This window comes from Helicoverpa armigera, chromosome 4 (assembly GCF_030705265.1).
Source record: "Helicoverpa armigera isolate CAAS_96S chromosome 4, ASM3070526v1, whole genome shotgun sequence".
Taxonomy (NCBI): Eukaryota; Metazoa; Arthropoda; class Insecta; order Lepidoptera; family Noctuidae; genus Helicoverpa; species Helicoverpa armigera.
This window is the reverse complement of record NC_087123.1, coordinates 2,729,336-2,745,134: the sequence shown is the minus strand read 5'-3', so window position 1 is coordinate 2,745,134 and position 15,799 is coordinate 2,729,336. Positions and strand designations below refer to the sequence as shown.

Here is a 15,799-nt window from a genome sequence, read left to right as displayed (position 1 = left end):
CTCCATGGCAGCGTGTTCATTACCACAGCAATACCATGTTTTATTTATACTGCTCTTATTGTAAATCCTAAAACCGGTCGGAAAGCGAGTTGTTTAAGGAAACCCGTTTTAGAGATTATGATTAGATACGGTCGAGAGCTCCAAGTTCCAAGTGATTGTGGTCTAAGACTCTAAGCTATTCAGGGGATAATTGAGTGTGACAGATAGTGGCGGTTAGATCAAGTCACAGTTGATCAGATTTAAGTTTCACTTTGTTTAATCGAATAATTTCCCTATTCAATGATAACTCTGTAAACATGAGCCACTGTCAATAACACCGCTTCACAAGCAAACAAAACATTCAAAAAACATTATACGAACTTTTTTATATTAGTAGTAATACTGTTTAATATATGTTTAACAATGACGTACAATCTATTTCTCCAATTTTACGATGAATACTGTAAAATTACCATTGTACCAGTCAGTACTACAATTTCCAAGAAATTCTATCAGATTTCAATCCATTATAAACCATCTTTGAAATGGACAAAACACCAAGTAAAAGCATTTTTGGCAACCGACAAAGTTCAATTTACACCACACTGAGTTATAAAATTCAAGGAACGTAGAACAAGAACCACGTCATTTATTCTGGAAGGGTCTTAGAGCGTGGATGTACTTCATTACTATGCATGAGGGCCCATGTGAAAGGAGCAATGCTTTGGTGATTCCGTAACACTGGATACTCAGAATTCAGAATTGATTAAAGATAGGTCAGGGAACATTTTACTCTTGGGGAAATCCACTTATACAAAAGTACTATACTCCAGACCAGAAGAAGATAGGTTCGATCGTTTAGAGTCCTACTAGTTCGGTCCTAAAATGTTCTCCACAACGGCGATATTTATGTTGTCGTTAGTGTATCCAACCCTCAACAATCAACGCCATTGCAATCTTACTTTATCTTATCTGATGATGACCACTACGGCTTACTTAATCAAATATGTGAACAGCTGGATATTCATGCCCGCTCGTACATGTAGTTACAGCAATACTAGAGGTAGATTCAAAGGCAGACGATCCACATACATAAAACTATTATTCTATACATCTACTTGTATCAAAACAATTCGTTTCTACTCTACTCCCACCCAGATTTGCATGGAAAATGATTCCAAAAATAAGACCAAATTTATTTTCGACCACGTTTTCAAAGTAAATAGTATGGCTTCCAAGTAGATCGGGATGTTGAATAAAACAGCTATGTATACTTACGTATATATTCAGCTGTTATCATAAATTGTGTTAGTCATATAAGATAGTTTTAACGAAAGCGTAAGACTTGCTTCACATTGAAGTAACAACTGCAGGCATTTTATGGAAGCGTCTTGTCCGCCAAAAGAATTAAGACTACTATCTCAGTGTGCATAGATCTTTACTGTATGCAAGTAGCCAGTAGTTATGAGCTGGCAAAGTGGCATTTTGTCACAAAATGATGCAACTCTTACCAGTGTTAAGTCATTGATATTTCACCACGTGTTTTCGTGTTTATTTGGCATTTATAAAGTACCTAAACATCGTATCTGTCTCATGATGTCCCAAAGGTTAGAGGCCAAACGTGATTTTGATTTGATTTCTGAAAAGCTTTTTATAAGTTTTTACTTTTGCAGTACGCATTACGTGAACCTCAGCTGAAATTCTTACCTACCTACTAAGTTTAGGTCCGGCAATAAGAAAAAACAGAGTGGAATGTATCTCTCAGGGCAGCAACTCATCTTTGAATAATCTCTGAAGGTTGTCCCTAATCTTTGCATAGTAAATTATGATCAGGAGCTCCTAGGACACAAGCGCCCACAATCATAATTTAGACATCAATAACCCTAAAACCGCATAGAATAGTTCCACAAATTCTTAAGTACCACTAGATAAGCACACCCACAGTTGCAGTTTGTAAACAATCTCCTTTACATAAGTAGGATGTCGTATATAAAGGTGAGAATGTTGCACAAAGTGGGTAGTTGTTATTCGTACACATGACCTACGCTCCGGAAGGAGTAGAGGCGACGGGTTCACTTGTTTCCAATGTCAGGCCTATTGTTGGTGCTGATACAACCTTGACTGCAGTTGAACTCTCGCGGCAAATTGCTCAAAAACAAATGAACGTAGGTAGATTAGGTGGCAACACGTGGATTTTTTTTTTTATTAGACTATTTAAGGTCCTTATAGAATTCAGAATAGTTTTTTTTCAGTATGATATCAAAAAGATTCATTTAGTAGCGGTTTGTTTTATCGTTTTCCTGCAGTTGCAAATGAGGCTCCCGATTAGGCACAGAAAATCAGTTTTGTTTTAATCGAAACACACTTCTTCCCACAACCCCTCCCATTTGTTCTCATTTTATTTTTTATAAACTAATTGTAACATACAACACTTGCTATCTCTTTGCATGCCGCGTTAGTGCTTATGTTTATAAACAAATCATATCAAAATAGGTGAGGTGTAATAATGATATCAATTTCTGGCACCAAAAGTTATCACACGAAACAGTGAACTTTTTCACGTGGTGAACATTTGTTTTTTTTTTTTATCCTCACGACGAAATAGAATAGATAAATTGCAACGTCTAGTGTCGGCTGCAGAGCGCTTGTTCAATCGTAAAAAAATAATTTTATTTATTTTTAAGCCGAAACTGACTGCACTGTAATAACAAAAATTTTGTTGTCCTTCGAATATTGCGTTTGTACCTAAATAATTTCTTAGATTAGATGGAGCTCGTCACATATTTTTTTAGATATTACTTAGCTAAAGTTTGCTTCGTTTAAGAGATTGTTAAATAGGCAATCAAAAGTGTAAGTTTCTTCAAAAAAAATTCGCAGATTACTTAACAGAATGTAAATACCCCGCATCGAGCTTGCTTAGGAATAAGTTTTACAACAATAACAAAACTATTTACTGCGCACAAGAACGGCTGACAGTACGCAAAAAACTACAGCTACCATACTACGGCATGATCCGGAGTCACGCACACAGCCACGTGGATTTAGCAGATAAGTACTTACACGCATTGGAGGTACCGAGCCACCCAAACTCGTTCGGCGCGATATTTTCGCGCATAACCTCCGTGAACAACGTTCGCGACTCGGCTAAACTGTTCATTTTGCAATATTGATATAACCTTGAACATCTCCATATAGACGAGTGTAGTGGGGCATTAAGGCGCCTGCAGATACGGCCGGCTTTATCTGCCAACGTTTAATTTTAGTCCACGATAAAAAATGTATGGCGATCGCCTGAAAATCTTTGATTACATAAAAAAAAAACGTTTGGATAGCAAATACAGATTGTAAAACAAACAAGTGTAATGTGCGAATACGTCCCGCAAACAATATGCAATGTCACCTCCACGTGTTCGATTTTTTCATGTATTTGTTTACTCTAGTCAATCTCGTTTCATGTTGATTTTATCGACTGTAAGTATACATAGGTTCCTAAAACTAATACGCACGTAACGTCGTCCATAGCGGAAACTGTCAATTTTTTAACTAAATTCGTGTTACGAAATCTCGGGTTGCTACGCAGATTCCGCGAAAACGACCGAAGCAATGTAAGAGAATTTTCATAAAATCGTTTTCCGCATCGTGTGATTTTCTGTGACTAATATTTTAAATAATACATATTCAAGTACTGCGGACTCCGACTGAATCACGAGTGTCTTAGTTATAAATGAGCCGACACACTGCCCCCACACCTCTGTGACACTCGGTTACATAACAGACTTTTGTTGTATTACATCGAAATAGTTCTGTTGAACCGCTTATCAAAGGCGTGAAATAAATTAGTCACTACCCACTCAATAATAAACTACCTACTGGAATCGAACAATAACATTTCTCACTTAATAATGTTTATTTATTACACGTACTTGAGGAATAAATAAAAACATAGTAATATGAAACAATCGACGTATACAAATATGATAGAGCCACAAAAGCTGAGGCGTGCCGGAAATCATTTATACAACCACGGGCGCCGAATTAATTATGTGACTTGAATTCGCCAGCGATAATAAATTCAGTTTTATTTCTGTTACATAGCTATACCACCAAACTGGTCGGAAACTCGTTTGTCTTACCATTTTATAGCAAATCCAGAAATTATTGCGTTTTACGTAAATTAAGCAAAGTGGTACGATAAATATCCGGCCTGTTTTTGTTGTAAATATTATTTTCTTTATCGTTCACCTTAACCAAACCGGTTAGCAGGAAAATTAAAATAAACTGTTTCTTACAAATTAGCCAGTCCGATTTTAATTTGAATTGAATCAGTTTCTTAGTATTATGAAGAATGTTTTACAGCTCTTCTCTTGAACTTTAAAACCTGAACCGAGCCATTGTAAATAATTAGCATGAATTTACAGCAAACCTCACTACATAAATGTTGCAAAACAATTGCGGTTCAGATTAAAGCACATAGCGGAAAACGTAACACACGCCGACATTTGAAAATGGAACGCAAGGAATTTATAGTGTCTGTACTCTGTAGGCAGAATCATAAACATGCCAATATCCACTGACGCTGGTGTCACACGTACATAATGGGTCAAGGATCAAGGCAGATTTAAAACAGACTTCCAACGATAATCTTCACAATACCAGTACACCGCAGTAGGTCGTGACATTCGAACACGGAGAGTGATGCTTTTAGAGCTAGGTGATTCTCTTTTTGAAAGACGTCTCTCTTTGAATAAAACCTAACCTCATTTTCCCGCTCTTTGTAAGTCTTGGCAACAAATGCAGTCTAGTCATAACATTAGGGATATATGCGTGAATCGACGAGGCCTATATCTTCTACATCGTATTACTCTGCCCGCGTACAGATGTAAATAGTGTCAGCGTATGAGAACTATGAGCTGCATCATCTCGTCACAAGGAAAAAGCCCGTAAACCTGGGTTTATTGACCCTAAGGGATAGGTCAAACTGTCAATAGAGTTCATCTCGTAAAATATGTGAATCGAAGGATCTAATAAAAATGTATGAGTCCCACGGAATAAAATTCAAAATGTATGATGATTTTCAGAGATCGAAGAACTCTTGAACAGGAAAATGACACTTCGACTGCAATAAGTACAATCGAAGATGCTAGAAAGCGCCCCAAGTGGCGAGATTTATGCAGGATTGAATAACAAGAGGTTTTTTTTCAAACAAGAGAAACCCAAAGTAGCTGAATACCCACAGATACGTCTTCAGGACCTTTGGTACATTTATTAATATGACCGAGTCAATTGAAAAAACATCAATGTCGAAAAATACAGTTTGTATTGTCAAAAATCCTTTTGTCATCGATATAAAAATTCGCCGATAAGCAAAAATATTAAAATCTAAGTGAGGGAGTAGGTCAATGTCAAATGGACTATCGATTTCGGATGCGGATCGTAAATACTGAATCCACTTGTTCTACTTTATGTGCCCCTGATAACAAATGTAGGTATGATGACTACCTATTTCAGAACAGATTTGGTTCATCAACGAACTAAAACCTTGGTTTCAATCACTACATCAAAACACTGAATTAAAATTTAATAATATACATGTAATTTTGATTTAACACAGCCCATATCAATCCATGAAAGAAATTTCAATTTGGGCCAAGGCCTGATGAAACTCGATAACATATATGAGTGTAGAAAATAAAACTATATTGTTTAATCAGACCAGTTTAAACTAAAAGTAATTGTTTAAATCAGTATATTGTAAATGGTTGGCAATATTGCGTCAGAAATTGCACAATGCTCCGAGGGCAGGTCACAGCTACAAGTTAATCTCGAGGACTTACAAAATAACCAATATCAGGTATGATATGGACGTTAACCCTTGCTGTAAACTAAATGACTCTAGCAACTTTATATACGCTTACATTAGCAACATTATATTAAATACCACCTTTTGTGTAGTTGACACAACAAAAAACACACACAAACAGGAGTCACATAGACAAAAATTAATTCACTGTATCAGAATGGAATGGCCCGGTAACTTGATAAGGAAAACTCTCAAAACCAGCTCTGCAAAACAAATCCTAAACTAAAAATAACAATAACAAAGCAAAAAATCTGTTGTTAGAAAAAGACACCAGCTTCATTAAATCAGAATGCCAGCAGAGAACCGTTTGTTGCACAGAAAATCTCCATGTTTGCATGTCACAGTAACTGTTTGAATTTTAAATTAAGGGAATAGGTTACTGCCCCAGTTTCAAAGGCCATAGTTATACTTGGTCACGAAGGCAAACACTGTAAACACTTAGTTAAGTAATAAACAATATATCTGATAAATAGACGCGTAACTTCAGACTATTAGAATTAAACGTGAGAGTTCAGTAGACAGACTTTGTTATGCTGAGACCATTCTGAAAGCATACACTTACAAAGTTAAACCAAGTCGCACTTGGTAAACGAATATCAAGAATATTTAGTTCGGTTCTAGTATTGTTTAATATTTCACCAAGTTTATGAAAACCAAACTTTCCACTGTAGGCAGAACCAGTTCGTTTACATGGTCTTTCAACATGGAATTTTGTTTTGTTATGTTAGAGATCCATTCATCTGTTTTATTAACATATGCCTACATTACCTCATAGAACAAGTATGCGGCCATTTCAAAATTCATAACATTCATATCTTTATCGATCAAACTAGTGAATGGTAGGAGTTTATTTTCGCGAGGTGTGACTGACTTTCCCTGCTTTACAGCATTTTTTTTTTTTACAATCAGCATCTCGTCATCATCAGAATTAAAAGTACACAAATACAGCTGCGCTCTTTAATGCTATTTACCGGAAAAAAGGATCAATAAAAGACCTCTGGAGAAGCAGACAAAACATTCTACATGAACTTAATTATCTAAAAAACCCAAAATTTCCAAACTACGTACAAAAACCCTACATAAATAAATATTCATTAGAACGTATCTGATTATAATGCCTTTGATGATCAGGACGCGTACCGGCCGTGACATCACTATTTACCATCCATGTTTGATCGCCATTAATTACGCCTCACTAATGTTTATTATCGCCTAGTGTTATTCGCAGGTCAGTACTAGCAAGTCATAATATTGATTTTACAGAATAATCTAAATTGCAACAACGGTGTTGCTATATCGAACCTTCTAGTGCTGAGGAATTTGTGACGGCTTTTACAATGTAAGGACAAAACGCATTACCTGAAATGTTGGGCTCTTTATTTTCTATGGGCTCCACAGCTTTACTAATTTTTAGCACCAGATTGTAAGTCCAAAGATTTATAATAAATGCTAAATATACACATTAGATGTAAAAACAAACGATTACTACATTAAGCTTCCTGCCTGCGCGTGCGTTTTAAACGAAAATAGAAGTTTGTTTTCATACAATCAAAAATCATACGATGGGCGTGGCGAAAAATTTACTACGCAGATTCGGCGACCTTACTTTAAATATTTTTCTATTCGACAAAAACAATGCGACATGAAAACAAATAGTTTTTTGGCGAAGGCACACTACTAGATTAGCTGCAAGCACAACAACAACATACGTAGTAGCTAAAGCGGTCGTCAATAACATTACGAAAGCAGTCATGTTATTCACATAACTTCAAATTCCTTAATTTAAGAAAGAAATGTGAAATTACTCTGCATTACCTTCTTTTGTATTGCCATATAATATTTTGAATTGTATGAGAATTATTCAGAAACATGAATCAGATTGGAAAATGAATAAATTAGAAAAGACGACGGAAATGAACATTTAACAAAATGTTGTGAAAATTTTAACCCATAACGAAATGATTGACTACCTGTGGAAAGCTGTAAAATCTCTCACTTCCTAGCAAGCTTCATCGCTTTGAATGTACCACAAACAATAGGTCCCGTAGCTTAATGGATGCAGAGACGTGCGGGTCGAACGAGTTCAGGGTTCCGAGACGAACAGGCGCTAGGCTGAAGGTGAAAGGAGGGCACTGCACCGTTCTTCGTCAGGGTGGTACACTTGCAACTTGATTAGCTCCACATAGAACCTGCACCGGCCCTTACGTCGATATCCGAGACACATACACAGTTACACACTTCTCAAAGCCTTTTTGTTCCTTCATAGAATGCTTTGATAAGGTAGTACCAACTTGATACTCATAAATCCTGCACCTACCAGTAATGTTATAGCATCTAGATTGTTCAGAGGGAGGACGATTCCTATTGTTGTATTGTTAATTGAGCGAAATCAAGGCAATTGCTAAAGATGGAACGATGATTGATATTAATCGTTTCTTGAGATAATTTTGTACCTAGGTCCTTGATAACCCTATGTAGGTTTTATCTACAGAGTAAATAAGACGAGTATCGAAACGAGTCTATCCTTATTCAGCATAGAGTTAGAGGTTGAGTGCTGTCCGCCATGTAACACACTTTGATCGCAGTTAGAATGTTCGAATAGCTGTCCATCGTAATTTGCAGTCTTGTCTGCTGTAGCCCGTCTAGTCTTCAACTCAAATTACAGAGAGAACAGTCTTGTGCCATGTAACGCCGAACATTACTCCCAGCTGTAGATAATTAGGAATTACTATACATTAGTCTCGTAGTAGTATAGTAACCGCTTATTCTTAGAACTTTTTCGTAGAAATGACATCGCACTGCTAAACTCTTCTGTTTCAAGGAAACGAATACCGTTTGCCAAATGTTTTTTTTGCGCCTATTATAAAGTAGTTTTCGTGTGTCACATAAATTTTGGCAATGGAGGTCGTGATTTTTACTACCGGGATCTCGGGATTAGTTTAATACGTGCGAAATATATCGATAAACCTTGGTAGTATAAAATTATGACTGGAATTGTGACATAAATAAGAGAATTCCTCTTGAATAAAGACATCAAATTCCACATGAAGCAGCAGAAGCCAGAAGCACTAATAGGAAATCAGGTTTTGTAATAACATTAGCACCAATACAATTGCTTATTAGATTAGGACGCGATCAGCGATTTTCCAATTCATACGGCTTCTCGATATTAATGCCACTTGAACGTTCTAAATCGTCTACAATAATAATTCAGTGCTCATATTCTAAAATAGCATTTGTAAGAGACCTTATCTTCTGTTGAGAACAACCTACGTTGTAATATCAATAGCACAGATCAAAGATGTATTCCATTGGTGCTTAGGTACCGTGTTTATCTGATTAGGCATAAAGACTTGAAATACGCACCGTACACCGTGACCAAAACCTGCTGAACGATACTTGCCTGAAAAATAAAGCGTGATCAACACCAACTACTGTATTGAGTTATCCACAGCTTTACCTGATGAACCCGGTAAGAAAGAACCTTCAACTCTTAAGCGTGACCGAAGACCGTCGCTAACAAATTGCATAGCGTATCCGTCATTCACAGGTGCAGCGTCTGCCCGGACAATTCAATTCTAACGAGACAGCGTTGTTGACAATGTCAACGAAGACACAATCAAATGAGATGAAAAGATGGCACTGGATGCCTGAAACAACAAAGTCTGATCGACATTAAAACGCCCTCAGAGCGTACTTATAGTTTGTCATGCTGTTTTTTCGTTCAATACACGCGATGGCTATTCGCTCCGTTCAGTGCCGACAAGTCGACAACGTCAGCGGAGCGACAACCGGCCGTGACCGCGTTGCGTTGCCAGCAACAGCCTGCCCTCCTCAGGGCACTAAACTATGACTTGCGTAATAATATGTATTACATTACGCTTCATACCTACCTATATAAATTCTGCTATGTGAGCTTTTGCGCACAAATTCGTCCCGAATTGGCTGTGTACTCGGCTATCAATTCAAATTAAGAAAATTTTGTCATCAATATTTTGGGATCGTCTGTTTTCAGGAATGGAAATTGGAAATCTGCCACCTAGTAGAGAAAACTAGAGTGTATATGTATATTTACGGATTCATTGCTAATCTGCGAAGATGACAGTAGCTGCTTATCATCCTGCGAAAGTTGTATAAACCAAGTGAGGCAAGGAGCTTGTTCTTAGATAATGTCGTGTGCTTAAGCTACTTACAATCTACACATCCATACATATGCACTTAGTGATATTAAAACATGTTTCACTTAAAGTTCAGCTTACCCTGCAAGTAAGTAGAAAGCTGAGAGATATTCCAAGAACCAGATCTATGTTATTAAAATAAATTAGAAATTGTGTATTCTACTTGAGCTGATTTGTTGCAAATATTGGAGGAGGATGACCTAAATGCCGCTGATGTGGATGCTTCTTTCCGTGTGTTTAGGGTCGGAGGTCCGTTTGGCCGGCCCGTCAAATATTTGAAAGGCCTATGGATATTTGCACGAAACTATTATGCAAGGACTTACAAAGTATGACTTAACAAATCACACAGAGCCCTCGCCAAGTCGAGTATTGGAATTAGAAATGTCAGCACAGTTCATCGGAGCGTTAGCTACAAATATATTTTGCAAAAATTATGTATGGCAGCTGGGAAAACTTTTTATTTTATCTCAGCATAAAATTCTTATTTATGAAAATAGTTTTATGCACATAGACGACCCACTTTCAGTTTTCTAATAGGAATATTTCAAAAGTTTCTTTAGACATCAATATAAAAGTTAATCGTCGAAAGAGATCAGCTTCAGAGAAAATGATTTAACGTGTCGGCCTGATTTCCACAGTTCTTATCATCTTCCTGATTTTCGTTTTGCTCACATTTTTACAATATTTCACCAAAAGTCGTATTCAAATTGTTGTTGACATTATATGTATAGATACTTATTTTACTGCAATTAAAACAACCCGGACATATCTTGACTTTCTTTAATGCATTACAATTCATTAACCAAGAACAATAACTCTGTTTTCTTTATCCACATTATCTGCTTACAATAGACAAGTTATATTACTATCTAAGATATTATCTAGATGTTATTATTTCTGCTTATACGTGGCGCTATGAAGTGCAATATGTAGATAACCCCGTGGGCAGGGAAATCAAAACGAAACTAAGATTGTACTGAGGTCGTGTCCGGTCATCTTAATACAGATGCAAACTTCATCTGTTTATACGGGACTGAAATAAATCACGCCTAAACAAAGTGATGAGAAATAAATTCTATTCAGGATATAAGATTTGTAGAGAAACCAAAATAGGAAGATCATTTGGGACATAGTTGTTACGAGGAGTACACTAGAACGATACTCACAGATGGATCTAAAGTTTCAACTATACATGCTTTCGGAAATCATGATTTTAGATGGATTTGAGGTATCAGATAAAAGGAAGATACTGTCTTTGGAACAAGGATATTGGGTTGTATGCTTAGGTATACTTTCATACATGCAACCCAAGTGTGACGCAACCTGCCCTAAATCTTGACCTACAGCTGCGTCGTGTGTCTGTAGAAACTGAAAATTTTCAGGAAAAGGTCTAAAAAAATCTGATATTTTATCCTAATGCTAACAAATTGCTTCTTTAGCCCTGTGACCACTTTTATTCCATATCTGTTTTAACCTTGCAAGATTATAAGCATACTGAAGACTCCTTATCCTATACAAATAGATTGTGGATACAAGTACTTTACACAACGTAGACAGTACTCAAACATTAAATAAAATAATATATCGAGAAGTTAAAACATTTGCGCCCAACACACTTGGAAATCGCAGAGCAAACTTACATAATGGAAATCCACCCATATTTGCTTGAACTAAACCATTGTATACCTACAAACTGGACGAAAGGAATCCAACACTGACGATGGTTACATTTGCGAACATATCACGAAACGATTTGACTTAATTTGAATAATCTGTATCCACATAAATGAGTGACATTAAATCTTAGGTAAAACAAAATAGAGTTTATCTTCAAAGAATATAAACCTCTTCGTCCCAATGTGCCTCACGTTTCAGACGCCTACGTACTCATTAAAATGTATTGTTAGAGGCCGAAAGAGCTTTCTTTGTTGTTAGCAATGTGATAAGTAAGTAATAGGATTGGCAACATTATCGTATATCATACCTTTATTGCAAGACTAAGGCAATAAAAATGTCACAAATGTTATCGGGAACTGTGAATTATCTGTTCTGACTTCTAACTTCCAGCATAGTTTTACTTTCTTTAGTGTAATTTCTTGCAAATTATCTAGATGCGTGAACAGCGCGTGTATTTATGTGTGTTTTACTTTTTATCTGGCTGTGCAAATGTCTTTGTGAGTATACTCGCCACGCGAAGATAATATCGGTAGGCGATAGGTAACGGGCCCCTACCACAACAAATGCGTACAAAGCTCGCGCGCCGTGGAATATAGAAGTAAGATTCAAGGCTAGAGCTTTTAAAATTCCGTGCATTGAATTCACAACGACTGACAACAAAAGGTTTGTTTGAATCTATATCGTATCCGGAGAATAAATCAGTATGTACATACCTACATGTACCTACAATATTAACTAAATTAATTTGAATAAGTGTTTGCTTGCAAAATGCATCGCATCACCTCCAACGAATTCATTTTAAGCCTCAAATGGAAAATAACTTGATTGTCGCTACCTATCGCCGTAAAAAATAGTTTCCCCAGAAATAATTGTCTGATAAGGATAATGAAAAAGTTGTTTACTGAAAGACTTAGTAAACAGACCGTCGTAAAATATAATCTTGTGCATAATTTCTATTCTTTATTATTTTTATCGCGCTGTTATTCTCTATGCAAATCTATATTTCAAGAACACTTCAGCGATAAAGGAAAACAATGAAGATTACATGATTAATAATGCAGTATTCAAAGAAGGTGGCAAATATGAAACTAATGATAGAAAGCAGACATACAAAGTTAAAATGCGGACGATGACTGATAATAAAACATATGAGGCTATCAACGGGCAGCCAAACGATACAGCATTAGATACAACTAGAATAAAGAAGCAAACAATATTATATTACGAGACAAAAATAATTAAAATACCATGGCAATCCCGGTGAAAATTTCATCAGAAGCTTACACAAGCAAAACCATATAAAGAAAACAAAAAATTAAGATACAACACTTCAACAAATGGTAGACCTTAAGATATAAGGGGCAACGACAATGACCTCATGAATTTCGAAGCACCCTGACTGGATAAACACCTAATCACAATACAAGAGAGGGCCGAAGCATTAATATTTACCAGGATGTAAGATTGAAACATTATGTCCAAGATTGAATAAGTCATTGCTTCCAGAGAAAGAGGCGAAAAAAGAAAATAACTCGTAAGTATAAGAGCCGCTGAAAAGGTAGAAGTAACAAATAACATAAATAAGTAAACTGTAAGGAATTTGATGACAGAGGGAAAATTGATTTTATGCAATCTAATGATTTTCCTGAGTAAGATCTGAAAATATATTTATAAATAGTCTGTCAATAATGAACAATTTCTCGATAGAATTTTAGAAAAACACATTATACCGTAGCAATCTTTATCGGCAATACTTTACACACCATGCTTTTACATGGCTTGGAACATCCGTGTAGCTGTGTAGCATTGTTCAAATTCAGTGGCTGATTCAATAAGCATCATTTATCGAAGGTTATTTGTCACACATTTGAAATTCCCTATCGCTGCTGTAATAAACGATATCATTAAATCATTATCATACACGTCTGCCAGTAGCCCAGTCTGAGTAAACGTGGTGTAAGAACTACTAGGTAACTAGGTATTAGTCATTACATAAAATCACGAATATTTTTACTACCCTAGTTCTGCCAAGCCTTACCAATTGCATTGCTCATGCATGGTGACTCATATGTAACACATTTTATCAACGATGTTTTTAGATTACGAAAAGCCATGCCGTCTACAGAGGTAAAACTAAATCTTCGGGTTTTCGGTTGGATAACAGTGTGTAGTAATATAAATCAAGCCTACAGCCAGAAAAGGAAAACTTTTGATTTATAAGCATTTACTGAATGGATAACTTTTATTTATCTGTCTAGGAGCAACACAGGCAATTATGAATCTCCTCACGGTCGAATGTGCTACGGGACATGGTTGGCTTAACAATTTCGAACTTATCGAAGAAAATCTTGCCCATATTCTTAAAGATAGGATAGCGCTACATCGAATAAGGTCCATCAAATGCGAAAAATAGACCCACGGAACGACAAACATGCCAATTAAAAACAGGCAATCAGTTCCTGAATTTTAACAAAAACACAGTTCTTTATACCAAACATGGTGTTCCAAGGCTTCAAGCGGTACTACATACCAGGCGTTATCGATACGAACGCCTGGAATTCTGATCACCCACTAAAGGGAAGGAGCGTGACGCCGAATGTATAATGTAATTTACTAGTATGTAAATATTTATATTTACATGGGTAAATGACTTACTCCAGGATATCGGTTAGTCATTTGAGAAGCACCGTAAGCTATTTAAGTGCAGTAGTATAATTTATCTGGGAAGTTTGTTGTTCCACTTCTTCCCAGCAAACACACATAGGAAGGGCGTTTTTGGGGACATTCTCATTTTGATGTAATATTTAACGAAGTTATTTTGAATAAATGCAATTTGATATTGAAATAATGGAAAAGTGACTAGGTTCATACCTATCCGTAGACTGGAAAAATAGCTGAAGTTTGTTATGACAATATTAATAGAAAAGAAACCTTTAGCGAGGCAAATATTTATAAATGCAACATTTAATTTTTTCTTCGTAATTTAACTAGTACTAAATAGTTATAATGTTAATTAGAAGGTTCAATTTAAACCACAGATTTTGTTTAAGCCTAAAGAAAATTACTTTCAGTGGAAAACTCGTACCCTTACGCCATCTATCGCGAGCCGGCACGAACTATCACGTCCTCTAAAACCACGTTACGAAGAGGTTAAAAAATAAAAATAAACATACTAAATTCACGTTTCCCTTGAAATACTAACACAAAACATTTTCTAAAAGGCCTGACCACTAGTCAAATAGTATTAAGCATCAGAAATCTTACCTTTTTCACACAAAACTGTTTTAAATCCACATGGTTTCCCTGATACGTCTGCCTCGTCTCGGGTAGAGCCAAAATACACCTGAACTTCGCCCAGTTCGTGTTCGATTGCGGAATTTATAAATACTGCGTATTTTAAGGGATCGACCCTAAAGGGCTGCAGCTGTGAGGCTAGGTGTACAGCCTGTAGTATAAGCATGTCTGGCGCATTGCGAAAGCCTTACTACGCAGTTTCGATAAACAATGCAGACGTAAATAATAAATACTTAGGTAAGTTTAGGGGAGAACTGGTGATCTTAAAATTGGAGTTATTAAATATCTAAAAAATGTGCCTAAGCTGATTCAAGTCAGTGGCAGATCTATCGTGGATTGCACTTTGGACCAACAGGCCTTATTTACTTGTAGAGTCACACTTATTTATTATTTGTATGTACGCGGTACGCCTATGTGCTATCCTATCGTATATTTTATCTATCTTATGTACATACTACCCCTTCACTCTCCCTTATGTACTCGCATGTACTCCCTTATGTACTCGCATGTACCTTTACCCCTATGTACTACCGCATATACTCCCTTACCCCCGTACCTACCTGAATTGTCACCACCTAAATGCCCACAACCTTTTTGAGTGCCGGATTCACCCCTGATACAAGTGCCACTTAAAATTACCTCGATTCATCATTGCGAATACCCATCGATATGCTTAAAATAAATAATCACTGTAGGGTTCTCGTAAAATTAAAAGAGACTGGAATTGTCTGAAGTGTTGTCACGTTTATTTTTTGATAAAGATCTATAATATTCATCATTGTTCAAGCTTTCTGCCCATTCCTTTCTCTTC

At 36.4% G+C, this 15,799-nt stretch overlaps 1 protein-coding gene across 5 annotated transcripts in view; it reads right to left on the bottom strand.

Moving 5' to 3' along the window:
- Positions 1–15,799, bottom strand: part of LOC110370503 (MAP kinase-interacting serine/threonine-protein kinase 1) — a 72,142-nt gene that overhangs the window by 55,081 nt on the left and 1,262 nt on the right. The window contains exon 1 of one of the 5 annotated variants that reach the window (XM_049846976.2): positions 14,959–15,169. The exons of 2 other annotated variants lie outside the window; for them this stretch is intronic. In XM_049846976.2, coding sequence (XP_049702933.2) covers positions 14,959–15,154 — 196 coding nt within the window. In that variant the 5' untranslated portion in view covers positions 15,155–15,169. Of the gene's footprint in view, positions 1–3,039; positions 3,152–14,958; positions 15,170–15,799 lie in introns of those variants that run through there. 2 more of the 5 variants (XM_049846977.2, XM_049846978.2) reach the window with 2 other exon arrangements.